This window comes from Ixodes scapularis, unplaced genomic scaffold (assembly GCF_016920785.2).
Source record: "Ixodes scapularis isolate PalLabHiFi unplaced genomic scaffold, ASM1692078v2 PGA_scaffold43__4_contigs__length_2004386, whole genome shotgun sequence".
Lineage (NCBI taxonomy): Eukaryota > Metazoa > Arthropoda > Arachnida > Ixodida > Ixodidae > Ixodes > Ixodes scapularis.
The window spans coordinates 1,574,275-1,589,910 of NW_024609872.1; the positions used below are offsets into that span (position 1 = coordinate 1,574,275).

Sequence of the window (15,636 nt, forward strand, 5' to 3'; positions counted from 1 at the left end):
TCTTGGCGCATGACGACGAACAAGTAGGAAACGTGTCTTCAGCACACTGCCACCAGCCTCTGCCATGCTACCAAACCCGCAAATCGTCTACGAGCAAGATGGCCGTCCGGTGGCTCCACTCGCGCTGCAGCGACAAAGCGGGGAAGCACGATCCAGCAATTGTCATAGAGATCAGTGGGAAAAACCATGCAAGACCGGATAGAAGATTGATGTAGGGTACTTTGTGTTGGGCGGCCGCTTGCGCCACCTAGCTTACGTGGTGCAAGCGGCCGCCTGACACAAAGTACCCTGCATGAATCGTCTATCTGGTCTTGCATGGTTTTTCTTACATGTGCTTATGCTTAGCTTATGTATGCTCAATTACAGCACTTAGTTTAGTTTCGGTTTTGAAAGGCTACCAAAATTGGTCCTTTGGCACGGGCTTGGCGCAGATTACCCATATTTTGGCAAAATGTAGCAGGATGTAGCAGGGTTAGCCCCTTGGCGCATTTTGGCGGAATTTGCACAGAAATCACATCACTGACACTACAGCAGAAAGCCACAAATTCTTCTTTTTAAGAGGAACTTTCGCAATAATGGCAGTTTTCAAATCCCAGGAAGAAGGTGTGTCCCAAACGGGGCGGAGAACAATTACCCGCTGCAGTCTGGGCGGGGGCGGAGCCGCCCTCTGCTGCAGAGGCATCCCCTGGAACGGCTGGGACATCGCCGGGAACGGGTGACCGCTGAGCTGCACTGGCTGCTGGTGTTGATGCTGCTGTTGCTGGGGGGGCGGTGGCTGCTGCTGCTGCAGGGGGGGGCTGCCAAAGTGTGGGGGACTCCCGAATGGTACGGGAGGCGGAGGCCGGTGTTGCTGCTGCTGTTGTTGGTGCTGCTGCTGCTGCCCGCCGCCTGCACATTACCCGGCCGAAAGCACAGGTAAGGATTCGTGGTGCATGGGACACGTCTCCAGCTTGCCCGTTTGCCGCCTACCCCTAAAAAAAGCGGTCGTTCGACGTCCGACTGACGACGTCGCAGAAAAGTCGCGTATCCGCCCGTCACGATCTCGGCAGTGTCGCAGCGGCGAAGGAGGACGCGCCAAACAACCATTCTGCTGCAGGTTTCTCTTCGGTTGACAGTCCGTGAAAGCTGCGGAAGAGTACCCGGTGCTTCCCCGTTACGGAGCTAAACTGCACGATGGTACGGCACCTGGGGTGCCTCTCCGATTGGTGCGTTTACCGCGTCGTAAAATGCTTTCCCTCAGTTTTCACTCGACGACGTCGCAAAGCGTTGCGAAATTGCCCGTTATAATCCTGGCAGCGGCAGAGCGGTGTGGGTGGACGCGGCAGACGTCTGTTCCGTCGCGATGTGCTCTCGGCTCGACGGTCTGCGGAATCGTCCTCCACAGCGAGGAATCGGGATGCCGCGACGATGATGTCATATTTTTCGTCGAGGTTTCTACAACTGACTGCCAGGATTGCGACCTCCGACAGCTTAACGTGCCGGCTCCCACGACGTAATCTGCAGCAGCTTCGGGACCATTTTTGACAGGGGCAGTGTAGGATGACGGGCACACCGGTCGGAGGTCCCTTCCAGGAACCGTAGCAACGGCGGTGCACTCACCGGGCTGTGGCAAAGTGCCGGGAGCTAGACGACCCGACTGCGGCGACCCCCAGGGGTCAACGTCCAGCTGCGGGGAGGAAGAGAAGGCAAAATACGACCGTCAGTACCCTACGGAAACCCACGAAAATGACCGGCCTCCACCGAAGCGAAATGCAGGTGAAAACCGCAAAAACGAGGTGGAGGCAACAAATGCTCGTACGGAACGAGATAGAAACTTCAAGGACCCCTCCAATGATAGCGCATAGTAAAAGAAGTTTTAGCCGTACAATTGGGATTGCTTTCTGCTTTTCGATTAAATGTGGGTGCAAAGTGCGGTGCAAATATGCAACCAGGAATGTGGAACGAAGGTGGGCTTGGCAGTACCCATTCGGAATGTGGCGAAGCATAGATCGGCGTATCTGGTCGGCCGGTGGACAGCTGCTTACCATAATATCCCCAGTCATCGCCCATCCCCGAGCCATCGCCCACCCGATTTTTTGGGCCAATATCGATTTCCGAAAAAACACCGAGTCATCGCCCACCCCTTCAAATACCCCAGCGCGGACTCTGCGATCCGCGAACACTCATCCTACCCGAATGACGCGGCCGCGGACCTTACAGTTGGAAGACGTCCGTGACAAAGTAAAACGAAGGAGGGAAAGACACTTCTTTTTGTTTACGCATTTCCTCCGTGAGCGACCCCAAAGTGGTCGTGTATCCGTGCGAAAAGAAAACGATGGAGATAACAAAATAAGAGTTTGTTAACGTAACCGCAGAGTGTTAGGCCAAGGTCTGTCTCCGCCGAAGTAAGGTCACCGCGAACCCGCTCCTTCTTCCCGCCCGTCGCGACCGCGGTTGTGCAATATTTTAGGCAAAGCCAAAGCGTAAATAAAGCTTTGCTGGAACGTCCTACACAGACGTTTGCAGAGCGTCCCAACCGAGCATTGATAGCCCGCCGTGCACAGACGCACGTATGTACGCACCAAAAAGAAAGTTGCGCAAGAGCTTGCAATTGACAAGGCGCCCGACTTGGCCCGACGCCAAAGTATTTGCCAACGCGACCGCCGGCTTTCCGGCTTTCCCAGCATTGCTCTTGGTCGCTTCTTTGGTCCGCTCGCTCGCTCGCTCGTTGCGCCTGGTCGGTTTTTCTATTTTCTTGTAAACTTTTCTTTCTTTTTTTTTTTTTTTTTTACTAACTAGGAGAACATAATAGTGACATTCTTTCACGGAACAAACGTTCGTGCTATATGCAGATCGGCGGTGTTTCTAGCGCGTATGCAAGCAACGGACTTCGCTATAGTAAAATATTCTTTCGTGAGCATTTTTTTTTCTATAAAACAATTAAACTAAATCGAGTTTTGAGTTTGATGTATCTCTTGTGCATCAGCGCTAGATACGCAGAGAAAAATAGGCGTTTTTTTTCGCTTTTTTTCAAGTGTTTGTGCTCACCCACCGAGACATGGCCCACCCCACTTTTTTAACGAATTTCAGGCGGTTGGGGGGTGGGCGATGACTCGTGATATTACGGTAGAATACACACGCTTTGCACCTCTAGGCGATGCGCATAAGAACTAGCAAAAAAATGTACAGAACCATTCGGCGAGCACTAGTTCCGTCCCAAAGCAGGTTCATCCAGATGTCATACTTTTTGCTATCCAGTAAATGCCCCCCCGTCAAAGCTGCCTTTTCCACATGCCAGTGCTAACAATCCCTCTAAGAGAGTGAGTGATCTTTGAGTGTGTGCGTGATGTGTGAGTGAATCAGTGGGACGTTTGAGTGAATGTGTGTGATCTCTAAGTGTGTGTGATGTCAGAGTGAGGGCGCCATGTGTGAGTCTGCAATATGTAAATTACTGTGGGATGTGTGTGATGCCTAAGAGAGTGTGCGTCATGTGGGAAAGAGCATTTGATGTGTGAGCATGTAATGTGTCATGCGTGTGTGCAATGTGTGAATGTGTGCGAGTGTGAAAGAGAGAGGAAGGGAATGCCCCACCCTGAAGTCCTCATCCCTCCCCGGGTGGTGGGGGTGGTGGTGGTGTCCCCCAAACTCCTGGACCCTCGACGCCTGGGGCATGTCAAAGGGCTCCAGTCCCCCACCGGGACGCCCCGTCGACAGGAACCGCTCCATGGCCTGCTGCCCAGGGGGGGGAGGGGGGCGTCACGAGCGTGTCCCGAGCTCGCAAGCGGGAGGGGGGCTCGCACTTAATGCCCTCCTCCCGCTTTCACGCAATGATTGCACCTCATTGTATCGGCTCGTCATAATGTACCCAACCATAATTACGTTCCCGAACCTTTCCTACTCTCCAAAGTTTTCTTCCCCACTGTCCTGTACAAAAACTTTCCACCTAGAGTCACCGAAGAAGCCACACTTTATTGTCACTCCTCAACCCCATTTATCTCACTGGTGCCACCATTGCGGTCCTTAATGCAGAGATGGCACAGCTGGTGATACAGTCGAACCCGGATATATCGAATTCAAAAAAGATAGTAAAATAGCTCGATATATCAATAATTGGATATACAAAAACATGTTAACTTAAGGGGGGACACTACCCAGAAAAAACAACTTCTGCAAAAAAAAGTTGATTTTGAAAAATGTCATATTTACATCCACCAACATCTAGAGTATTCCCAGAAAGTTTCATTAGTTTACACTGCATAGTGAATTTTTTATAAATTTTTTTCGGTCCTTCGATGCTAAAGAAAAGGTAGAGGTTGGAGCACTTTGAACGCATTTTTCTCCATTCCACTTTTTGGCATAAATTTCACTTTAGGAAAACTATCGTTTTGTTATTACGCAACTTGGATTCATTTTTATGAATTTTTCTGGGGTGAAATTGTAAGGGGAAGATAACTATGAGCTTGTATTTTTTATTTTTGTCATTTTTCATGCTCAAGAACTAAAAGTTTGGAAAAAGGATGGAAATCTAAAAAACTGTATTTGTGTTTATGTGACTTTTTTGTCATGAAAGATGGTATAACATAGAAATATAGCTCCATAGTTATCTGCTTTGAACTGTCCTAATGCAATATAACACATGAAAACAACAAATTTATAAGTAATTTGAAAACAATAGTTTTCCTAAGCAGACACGCCCACTTTCGTCTCTGAACGTTTGCAATTTTTTTTGTACTTCACCCAGGTTAACAAAAATCGGCAGAAATGTTCTCAACATCAACAGAAACAAGCAGTGTAAATATAATTCAAATCCGACAAGTGGTTAAAAAATTTACTCTTTTGGGTAGTGTCCCCCCTTAAGCTCCAGTTAAAATTTCCGCGTGTCTCTGCTAATACTGAAGCCCGCGACAAACGGGACCTTACCAAATAGAGCCTCTAAGAGCAGTAAAGCTTATTTGGTGAAGATTACTAACACCGCGCTTTTAAACAACGGTGTTTGCGATCGTTTACCCAAAACCACCACGACAAAACACGAAAATAAATTTAAAAAACGAAAGAACGGAAATACCAAGTCACATAAAAAAAAAAAAAGCTCGAGGTACACCTAAGCACCTCTTTTGAGTTGTGAATGCGAAAGCATGCAAGCTGCTCGTACACTTCCTTCTTTGTCTGCTGCATACTTTTCGTTGCCCATCGGCCGCTGACGAGCGCAGCGGCCAATGGGAGCCCCGTCACTGCGCGCCAGCCAATGGAACCGAAGGCAAAATCTATTAGCTTTCCTTCGCTCCTTTGGGATCGGGGAAACTAGGTGCTGCTTTCGTGCTTCAAACTGATGACATCAGCTCGCTCCTTGGGACAGTTAATGCTTTCGCATTAAAAAACAACTCTTGATCCATAGAATAGAGTGAAGCGAGCAACAAAAAAAAAACCTCACTAAATTCAGTCAGCAAAAGAAAAAGGCAAAAAATAATAAAGTAAAAAACGGGCAAAGCAAATATGGCAAAGGAAAACGAAGATAAAGAGTTCAAAGTGTGATTGCTCAACCATTGTTCGTTGTTCGACTTGAGACTTTTTTCTTTTGCTTATTTTATTTTGGAGTTAAGGAGTCACACAGCGACAGCAGTGTTCAGGGAACCAGAGTACGCTACCATTTCCAAAGCAGGGACTCTGCGAGAGTGTCGGTCCCATTGCTTCTGCCATCCTTCACTTTTTTTTTTACAATTCTTTTTACGTTTATTTTTTGTTCTTTTTACAACTGCTTTTTTGCTGCGTATCTCTGTGGTGGGGCTATCTTGGCTTGGCGGTTTGCCAGCCCCGCAACGCGAGCTATGTACTCTACGTACTCGCCGCGGGGACAATCCGACCGCGGAAGAAGCATCCCGTGCAAGCGTGCGGGCATGCTTTGTTTGCTATATCGAGTGTTTCCGCCATGGGAGGCCATGGGAGTTTGATACAGAAAAACAATGCTCCTATACTATTACATCTGAATTTCAAAGGGATGTATGGACTGTTTGATATAAACAATAATTCGAAATACCCGGGTGTGATATAACCGAGCTCGACTGTAGTTGCTTCTAATTTTTATAGAGACGAAGCATGCAACGCACGCGACTTTCGGTGCGTGCACGATGGAGTTGGCAACGCATGCGGCTTCCGTGTCGGGGAAACTTGTTCAAACCCCGCTCCGCACCGTTCATTTTCTCATTAACCTTCGCTCTTCCAAAACATTCCAGACCATTCACAGCCACCGTCGAGCGTTCCAACACGGAACGCGTGAAACGTACCGCGCCTACAAAAGTGACGGTGACGGGCCACTTTGGGACCCTCGCCCTTCCATTGATGACACGACATGCTGCTCGTTGCCAGGCACGTAGCGAGGGGGAGGCTCATAGGTCCCCCCCTCAAAATCTTCCATTTTGCTGGAGCCTCCCCTCCCCGCTCCCCCTCATACAGCCTCTTGTCATGGGCAGGCCCCCCCTCCGAAACAAAATCCTGGCTACGTGCCTGCTCGTTGCATTCCACTCATACTGTAATATACCGAAGAAGTGCCCACTTCATTGCCCCTGAAAACTGGGTAATCTAGACATGGTTGTTTGGCCGGTAAAATCCAGCGACTAACGGATAATCTGTAGTGTTGGCGAGTATGGGAAATGTTAATAGTGGACACTTGGACAAAGTGGGCGCCTCCGTGGTATTTTACGGTATCTACATTTGTCATTTGTTCATTAAAAATGCCCACCTGCTTGGGCCAGAAATCTTGACTGAAGTGTTGCGAACTAAATCAATAAACAAAAGATGCGCGGTACTTCCTTTTTGCACTTTGCAAGCGCAAGTTTGTCTCATTAAACATTTGTTTTAAGTTCTATGTTCGTCCCTCCGCGACACTACGCTCCCAGCACTCTTCTTCGTGCCTCTAACGCGTCCTCGACCGGCGAGCTCACCTGCCCTATCTCGCCCACGGGTCGAAAGTGGTCCCAAATGGCAAAAAGAACTGTGTTGCGAGAGACGGCAGGTCACAACGTCGTCGCCGTCCCAACAGTGGGTCGTCAAAATGCCGCCGAAAAAGGCGAGCAGACGCAAACGTCGCCGTCGTTCCTTCAATCGTCTGGGTGCATAGCAACTCACGGGCGAGAACTGCGGAGAGGACCCGGGTGGGCCCTGGTGGTGGTGGTGTCCCATGTGGGGTGCCATAGGGGTGGCAAAGGGGTCCCCCCTGCCCACCATGGCCCCGCCGGGCGGCCCAAACTGGCGCTGCTGCTGCCCCGGGGGCGGACGCAGGAAAGGCTCCGGCATCTGCTGCTGCTGCGGGGGGCCGGGCATGGTGCCGGGGGGACCGCCGCCAAATGGGTGGCTAGCACCTCTGGGTGCACCCTGGTGGCCGGCAAAAGGGTGGCCTCCCGTCGGACGGTGCCCTGAATGCGAGACGTGGGCGCTTTAAAGGCAGCTGCACGTGCTTGCGGTCACAACTGCCCGTCGCTCTACAGAGTGAGTCAGATGGATTAATAGCCCTTTGAAGAGACTGCATAAATCCCTTCCTCCAAGTTACAGAGGTGACCGAAGACAGCATTTTGTGCACCAAAATTCAGGGAATAAGACTTGCCTCTACGGCCCATAAATCTGACATTTATGGTGACCGTCCGCTAATGAAAGGTGTCTGACCGGCGCAACAATCGACGGGTGAAGGAAGGTAGGAGTGAGGGTGCAGGCACGGATCCCTGACCACAGAAAATGGTTTGGGTCAGACAATGCGTGGGCTTCTTTCAAGTAATGCATTTCCAAATGGACACAAAACCAACCAATGGCCGTCTCGGCTATTGTTGACGGCTGCCGCCATCTCGCGGTTGTGACGCCGCCCAGATGTCGTTCACGCGCAGATGGCTGCCGTAGGTAGCAAATTCACCCTCTCCATTTTTTACTCTTTAATCGAGTAAGGCTTTTTTTTAGAAATTGCGTTGCACAAAACGCGCAATCTTTGGCCACCTCTGTACAAAATCTTAGCTCGCTGGATTAAGAAACCAATTTATACGGTCCCTTCGAAAGGCCGACAATCCCCGACTCCGTGCAGTATTCTTATTCTGGTCGCGTCACTTCGCCGCTATGGTTGTGTGGGAAGTTACTGCCTCCCAGGCAACTTAGTATTTTTTAAGGAATAGGAGTTACGGGGACTCCCCAGCTGCATTCGCCGCGTCAGCGTTGTGCCAGGCAGAAAACCGTTTAACGTATGCTCGTGAGTTCACAACCCTTCGATGCTGGCTCTCGCCAGGTGGCACCGTCTTATACTTCTACGATCGGCGAGGAACGCCGTTACATTCCTCACTGTAGAACTCGATTTGCGTGCACTTGTAAAGCAACCTATGACTCACATAGATACCTGCCTCCACATAGTGTTAGGAAAAGACGTTCACTCGTGCGTGCAACATGTTCCCTTTCCTACCAACCTCAGTCTCTGCAATACTGTGCCTCTCGCAATCAAGCCAATAGACGGCGAACACGCATGAAAGCGGCCATTACGGCGCGCAATGTAATGGTCCTCGTTTCTTCGTGCTGTCCGGTGAAAAGCGGATCTTCCGTTGCGGAGCACCTACCTTCGCCCTGCATCCCGGGGGCTCCGACGTGGGTGGCCCCGTTGCGAAACTGCGGGTTCACGAAGATCTTGCCCCTGGGTCCCGCGTCCGGGGCCATGCCGGGGAACCCCGGGTGGCCGGTGGGCACTGCAAAGCGGGGCCCCATGCCCTGGTGGCCGCCCCCGAACTGAAGCCAGGGCTCAATGTGCTGCTGCTGCTGATATGGGCCCGGCCGGTGGGCGCCCATGCCGCCCCGCTGCACGAGACAAGCTGAGGTCAAGGACGGGCGAGTTTCCCGGCGGGCTGCAAGCTAGAGTCTTGCGACTGCCCTGGGAGGCAGACGCTCAAGTCACTGGATCCAGGGAAAGCAGTGCCAAGCTCCCTGTATGGTCGCCATCTTGGTCCGTAAAATGAGCAAATTCTCCTCGACCCCTCCGCTTTTGGTAAGCCGATCTAAATTCGCTGGCGACGGGTAGCTTTATGGAGACGTTTCTTGTAGTCCGACATTTTGTTATCCACAGACCGGCGAAACAAGCATACATCTTCGTACCATTACCACCAGTGCTTGGAGGCACTGAAAATAATTTTCCTGTTTTAAAATATGCAAGAACAATAGAATTGTCGGAGAACTATGGAGATGGGCATAATTGATAAGTTAATTGCATACACAGTTCCAAAGACGCTTATATTGGAGAGGAACGCTTCCAGCACAATGATGCTCCACAATGATCTTGGCACGACAGATTAGCCAATCGCCTTGCGAGGTTTTAGTCGTCTGTATGCTAGTATCTGTTTGTGTTCGGCTAGCAGGTAGGGAAGGCAATGGTGCTACTTTCCCACGATCCAGTGACTTTAGCAGACGCGTCCCACCGGATGGCACCAACCGAGTGCTGCGTTACAGAACGTAATTGGGGTTCCATGTTTCGGGTATACGCTGATATTTTCATATGCGCGACCAATTTTAGGCTGTGCCTGCGTCGTCTGGAATCCGCTCCCTCAAAATAGAATATACGCTCACTCAAAATCGGTATACGCTCACTCAAAATACAGCGAAAGCTCGCACTGCAGAACCGAGGGATCCTAAGCTCAATCCCCACCCCTGCTCGCTTACGCCAGTAAGCACGCTAACCGACCGGTATCCCTAGTGTGCACACCACTTGCTCGGTTTGTTCTGACAGCTTCTGGTTGCCGAACTTCACGATAATCCTACGGGGCGAACAAAGGGGCGAGCTCATGGAAGGTACCGACAATACGATGGCCAACGACGCACGAGAAGGACACCATGTTTGTTTTGCAGAGAACTAGAAAACCTGCGACAAATACCAAAAAAACCCGAAAGAGCCAAAGAAGAAATGTTACAAGATTGATACATCATGACTAATATTACAGTAATATTGTGAAACCGAAACTAAAAAAGGACAAGTTCTTATTCTTTAATTGGTTAAGTTATACCCATCAAATTGTTTGGTTCGAACTATATTCAGCTGCGCAGAGAAACAGCGCACTTCGGCTCTGTACCCTTGGCTCCATTGCCACAGAAAGTTGATGCCAAGTTTAGCACCCTATTACATTTCTTTTGCCGAATAAATAATAAAAACAAGATTCATGCATTTCCCACGTATCCTGTCATGAATAAAGTTTCTTTTATTCAAACTGTTTACGACTGCAACATGCTGCCTGATTTACTAGTAGAGCTGCCCTCTGTTTACTCAATTTTTAATCAAATAATATTGTTGAAAAGTTGCTGTTTATCTTTTGTACACAGTTGAACCTCGATTTAACGAAACCCGATTTTACGAATTTCCCGATTTAACGAACAAATTCCGATTCCCTGCGCGGTCTATGCGCGAGGTCTCCCTTCCTCGATTTTATAAAGTTCCCAATTTAACTAAATAATTAGCGGGTTCCGGTGACTTCGTTAAATTGAGGTTCAACTGTAGTTTCGTATTCCTGTTTTCTAAGCTTTCGATGATATTGTCACGGTTGGTGACCAAAAGAAAACAGGAAATAAACAGGGAGAAATAAACGTTTAATGTGGCGAACTTGTGCCGAAAATAAGGAAGGAAACAGAAGAAAGCAGAGCGTCGCGGGCGTCGAAGTCGGCGTGTCAGCAGAATCGAGCGCTAGGGCGAGACTGACTCGACAAGGTCGCGGGCGGCCTCTTATCTAGTGTGTGCCGCTATCTCGAAGATTCGGCGAAAGCGGTTCGAGCGTCGCGTGATCGGGGCGAGAATGAATACGCACTTTCTAGAAAACAAAAGCAGGGATAAATGATAGAAGTTACGTGCGGTACATGAATAAACGGGAACTTTCTGGAGGACCGTGACCGAGCGTTGCTTTCTCAGCCTTGCGCGCGGCATTACTCCCCCCTTTAAAAGTGCATCGCCCCGATGCAGTGTAAAACAAATCAAAATAAAAAAGAACGATAAACTAAAGAGTCTTTTGGAGCACAAAAGGTCCACAGTCCTATCGAGCGTAGTACGGCTTCAGGCGCACGACGTGGACGACCTCAGGTCGTGGTGGGCGGCGTGACGATGTTCGTGTTCCGTCGGGCATCACCTCGTAGTTCAGCTCGCCGAGGCGACGAAGTACCTTGTATGGTCCAAAGTACCGTTTCAGCAGTTTCTCACTGAGGCCGCGGCGACGGATGGGCGTCCATACCCACACCCTATCTCCGGGCTGGAAGTGGACGTCCCTGCGACGAAGGTTGTAGCGGCCGGCGTCGACGCGTTGCTGGTCTTGAATCAGGAGTCGGGCGAGCTGGCGAACTTCTTCGGCGCGTTGAGCAACCGCCTGGGTGTCGTCGCTCTCGTTGTCAGATGGCTCAAGGGGCAGCATGGCGTCCAGCATGGTCGTTACCTTCCGACCATGTACCAGCTGGAAAGGGGTGAATCCAGTGGTCTCTTGAACCGCCGTATTGTAGGCGAACGTGACGTAGGGCAGCACCTCGTCCCACGTCTTGTGCTCTACGTCGACGTACATAGAGATCATATCGGCGATTGTCTTGTTGAGTCGCTCCGTCAGCCCGTTGGTCTGCGGGTGGTACGCAGTTGTACGACGATGGCTGGTGTGACTGAGTCGGAAGATTTCTTGGGTCAGTTGTGCCATGAACGATGATCCGCGATCTGTAATCAGAACTTCTGGAGCGCCGTGCCGGAGGACGATGGACTCAATGAAAAACTTGGCAACTTCCACAGCAGTCCCCGAAGGAAGAGCTTTCGTTTCGGCGTACCGCGTGAGATAATCTGTGGCGACGATGATCCAGCGGTTCCCCGACGTCGAAGGCGGAAAAGGACCAAGTATATCCATTCCGATCTGCTGGAAGGGTGCAGTTGGAGGAGAAATAGGCTGCAGGAGTCCGGCCGGCCTCGTCGGAGGTTTCTTGCGTCGCTGGCACTCGTGGCATGATCGTGTGTACAGGTGGACGGTCTTGGGGAGCTTGGGCCAGTAATACTTTTCACGAATACGGGCCCGTGTCCGGCTGTATCCAAGGTGTCCGGACGTCGGGTCGTCGTGACATGCTTGAAAGATCTCCCCTCGAAGGTCGGTCGGGATTACCAGCAGCCACGGCGAGTTGTTGTTCCCGAAGTTCTCTTTGTAGAGTACACCTTGTCGGATGGCGAAGGTCGGCAGTACTCGTGAGAAGACACGTGGCACGGTACTCCTGCCCCCTTCCAGGTGCTCGATTAATGCGCGCAGCTCAGGATCGTCCCGTTGACGTCGTGCCATATCGTCGGTGTTCACTGCTCCTAGGAAGCACTCGTCGTCATTGTCGTCGCTGCAGCCGGAAGGGGTTTCGACGGGGGCTCTGGACAGGCAGTCGGCGTCGCTGTGCTTGCGGCCTGACTTATAGACCACTGTCATGTTGAACTCTTGTAGTCGAAGACTCCATCGAGCGAGGCGTCCTGACGGCTCCTTCAGGTTCGCAAGCCAGCAGAGCGAGTGGTGGTCCGTGACTACACGAAACGGGCTCCCGTACAAGTACGGACGAAACTTCGTTATTGCCCAGACGACCGCAAGGCATTCTTTCTCAGTCGTGGAGTAATTTTTCTCCGCCTTGGACAATGTCCGACTTGCGTAGGCGATGACTCGCTCGATGCCTTCTTGCACTTGGACTAGTACTGCGCCCAGTCCCGCGTTACTTGCGTCCGTGTGAATTTCTGTTTCCGCATCCTGGTCGAAATGTCCAAGCACAGGAGGAGTCTGGAGTCGTTGTTTCAGTTCGTCGAATGCCTGCTGTTGCTCCTCGGCCCATTCGAACTTCTCGGCGTCCTTCGTGAGATTCGTAAGTGGTGCGGAAATCCTTGCGAAATCCCGAACGAAGCGTCGATAATAGGCACAAAGTCCAAGGAATCTTCGCACGGCCTTCTTGTCTGTCGGCGCTGGAAATGCCGCGACGGCGCGAGTCTTCTCGGGGTCTGGGCGGACGCCTTCGTTACTAACCACGTGGCCAAGGAACTTCAGTTCGTCATAGGCGAACCGGCACTTTGACGGCTTGAGTGTGAGTCCGGCGGTCTGAATGGCTTGAAGAACAGCTCGGAGTCGTCTCAAGTGCTCGTCGAAGTCAGCTGAAAATACTACGACGTCGTCAAGGTAGACGAGACAACTCTGCCACTTCAGCCCTGCCAGCACGGTGTCCATGACACGCTGGAAAGTTGCTGGCGCCGTGCATAGTCCGAAGGGCATCACCTTGAACTCGTACAGTCCATCCGGCGTGACGAAGGCTGTCTTCTCTCGGTCCCGTTCGTCGACCTCGATTTGCCAGTAGCCGCTCTTCAGATCCATCGATGAAAAGTATCGAGAGTGGCGCAGCCGGTCTAGAGTGTCGTCGATGCGGGGGAGTGGGTAGACGTCTTTCTTCGTAACCGTGTTGAGCTGCCGGTAGTCCACGCAGAACCGAAGAGTTCCGTCCTTCTTCTTAACCAGCACGACTGGAGAGGCCCATGGACTGCTTGAAGGTTGGATTATGTCGTCATTCAGCATCTCTTGAACTTGCTGATGGATCACCTCCCTTTCCTTAGCGGAGACTCTGTACGGCGATCGATGCACAGGGCGCGCGTCGTCCTCGGTAACGATGCGGTGCTTGGCAACCGCGGTCTGGCGCATCTTCGACGACGTCGCAAAGCAGTCGCGGTATTCGGCGAGGAGGTTAGCCAGCTGACGCCGTTTAGGGTCCGGAAGCTTAGGGTCAATGTCGAGCTGCGCTGGCGACGTACTGTCTTGCTGGGGCGGCGAGGATTCGTCAGTAATCGCGGTGATTTCGGCGGGGTTTCGGAGTTTCTCGATGTGGCCCACGGCTGCACCTTTTGTGAGGTGTTGCGTTTCGTTTCGGAAGTTCGTCACGAGGGCCACAGTCCGCCCGTCCTGAAGTTCAGCTACTCCCCTTGCGACGCCTATGCCTCTTCCCAGGAGCTATTGGAGGCTTCCCTCGAGAAGAACTTCGCCACAGGAAGCTTCATCGATCCCGACAAGTACGAAAACACTCGACCGCGGTGGTAGGTTTACGTGGTTTGCGAGGACTCGGACCGTGGGTGACGTCGCTTGGGGTCCCTCCACTGGTGGAGCAGGTTTTCGTAGCGTCAGCCAGTTTGTTCCGAGATCGATGACGGCGCCATACTCGCAGAGAAAGTCCATTCCGAGGATAACGTCCCTCGAACAGTCTTGCAGAACGACGAACTTGACAGGGCACGTTTCACCGTGGATGTCGACGCGAGCAGTGCATCTCCCGACTGGTGTGATGAGATGTCCTCCGGCGGTTCGTATTTGGGGTCCTTCCCACGGCGTCATGACTTTTCGAAGGCGGCGGGAGAGCCTCCCACTCAAGACTGAGTAGTCTGCTCCGGTGTCCACGAGTGCCGATGCGTCGAGGCCGTCGATCACAACGTTCAGGTTGTTAGACACCGATGCAGGAGCGTCGTTGTGATGCTTGGGGTCGGGAGAGTGGGAGCGCTCCGTCGTTCTTGGAGGCTCTTTACGTCGGTTGTCTTCGGCAACTCCACCTCCAGGGGTTGCCGCGCCTAGTTTCCCCGGTGAGGAGCGAGGGGTGACAGGCTTTCACGTCGGGGTCGGTGCATCGGCGAAGCTGGACGTCGGGGCGATGGCGACCGGAACTCTCGGCGGGACACAGGCTCGGGGGACTGGGGTCGTCGCAGGTACTCGTCGATCTCCCGAGGGCGTTCACCATACCGGGGGCGCGGGTCGTTTGGGTGGAATCCGCGCAGCCCGAGTCGTCGGTATGGGCATCGGCGGTACACATGGTCGGCTTCCCCGCAGTGGTAGCAGAGCGGGCGTCGGTCGGCCGTTCGCCACACATCGGTCTTCCGGGGTACACGGGGCTCCTGGCTGGCGTACTGGGGCTGGTCGTCGCGGCGTCGGTCGTGCTGCGGCGCAGGAGACTGGCGTCGGGGCGGCGCGACATAGGCGCGAGGAGGAGGCGGTGGCCGTCGGGCCACTGCGGCGTAGGTCACGGTGGGCTCCTCGGGTGCAGCTACGTTGGCAGGAGCCTCCAGTTGAATTGCCCGCTGAACCTCGTCGCGGACAACTTCGGCTATTGACACCGAAGCCGGCTGGTGGGTAGCAGGCAGGAGCTTCTTAATTTCCTCCCGGACGACGTCCCGGATGATCTGACGAATGCTGGAGATGCTGGAGCCAAGGTCGCAAGCGGACGGCGGAACCGCGCTGACGCCGGGTAGCCTCTGGTAGTGGCTGGCTCGGGATTGCAGTGCACGCTCAATGTTCGTCGCCTCGGTTACAAATTCTTGAATCGTCGTCGGTGGGTTGCGTACGAGGCCACCGAAAATGTCGTCCTTCACGCCGCGCATCAGGATACGCAGCTTCTTTTCCTCGGTGGACTGAGGGTCGGCGCGGCTGCTCAGGCGGAGGACGTCTTCAACGAAGCTGGTTACCGTTTCGTTGGGCCCTTGAGTTCGTACTTGAAGGAGGTCTTCCGCTCGCTGTCGTCGTGTCTCGTTCGTGAATGTCTCCTTCAGGCCAGCGATACAGGTGTCCCACGACGTAAGCGACGCCTCGTGGTTCTCGAACCACTGCCTCGCGGTACCCTCCAAGGAGAAGTAGAGGTTTTGGAGGCGCTGCTCAG

The 15,636-nt window shown here is 52.5% G+C and overlaps 1 protein-coding gene across 1 annotated transcript in view; it reads right to left on the bottom strand.

Moving 5' to 3' along the window:
* LOC120838243 (RNA-binding protein 33-like) overlaps window positions 1–15,636 on the bottom strand; it is an 83,615-nt gene that overhangs the window by 41,633 nt on the left and 26,346 nt on the right. Inside the window, exons 8-12 of the mRNA XM_040500172.1 lie at window positions 8,562–8,796; window positions 7,102–7,388; window positions 3,571–3,708; window positions 1,600–1,666; window positions 635–888 (exon numbers count right to left, since the gene is read on the bottom strand). Of these exons, the coding sequence (XP_040356106.1) occupies window positions 635–888; window positions 1,600–1,666; window positions 3,571–3,708; window positions 7,102–7,388; window positions 8,562–8,796 (981 nt within the window). The remainder of the gene's footprint in view (window positions 1–634; window positions 889–1,599; window positions 1,667–3,570; window positions 3,709–7,101; window positions 7,389–8,561; window positions 8,797–15,636) is intronic.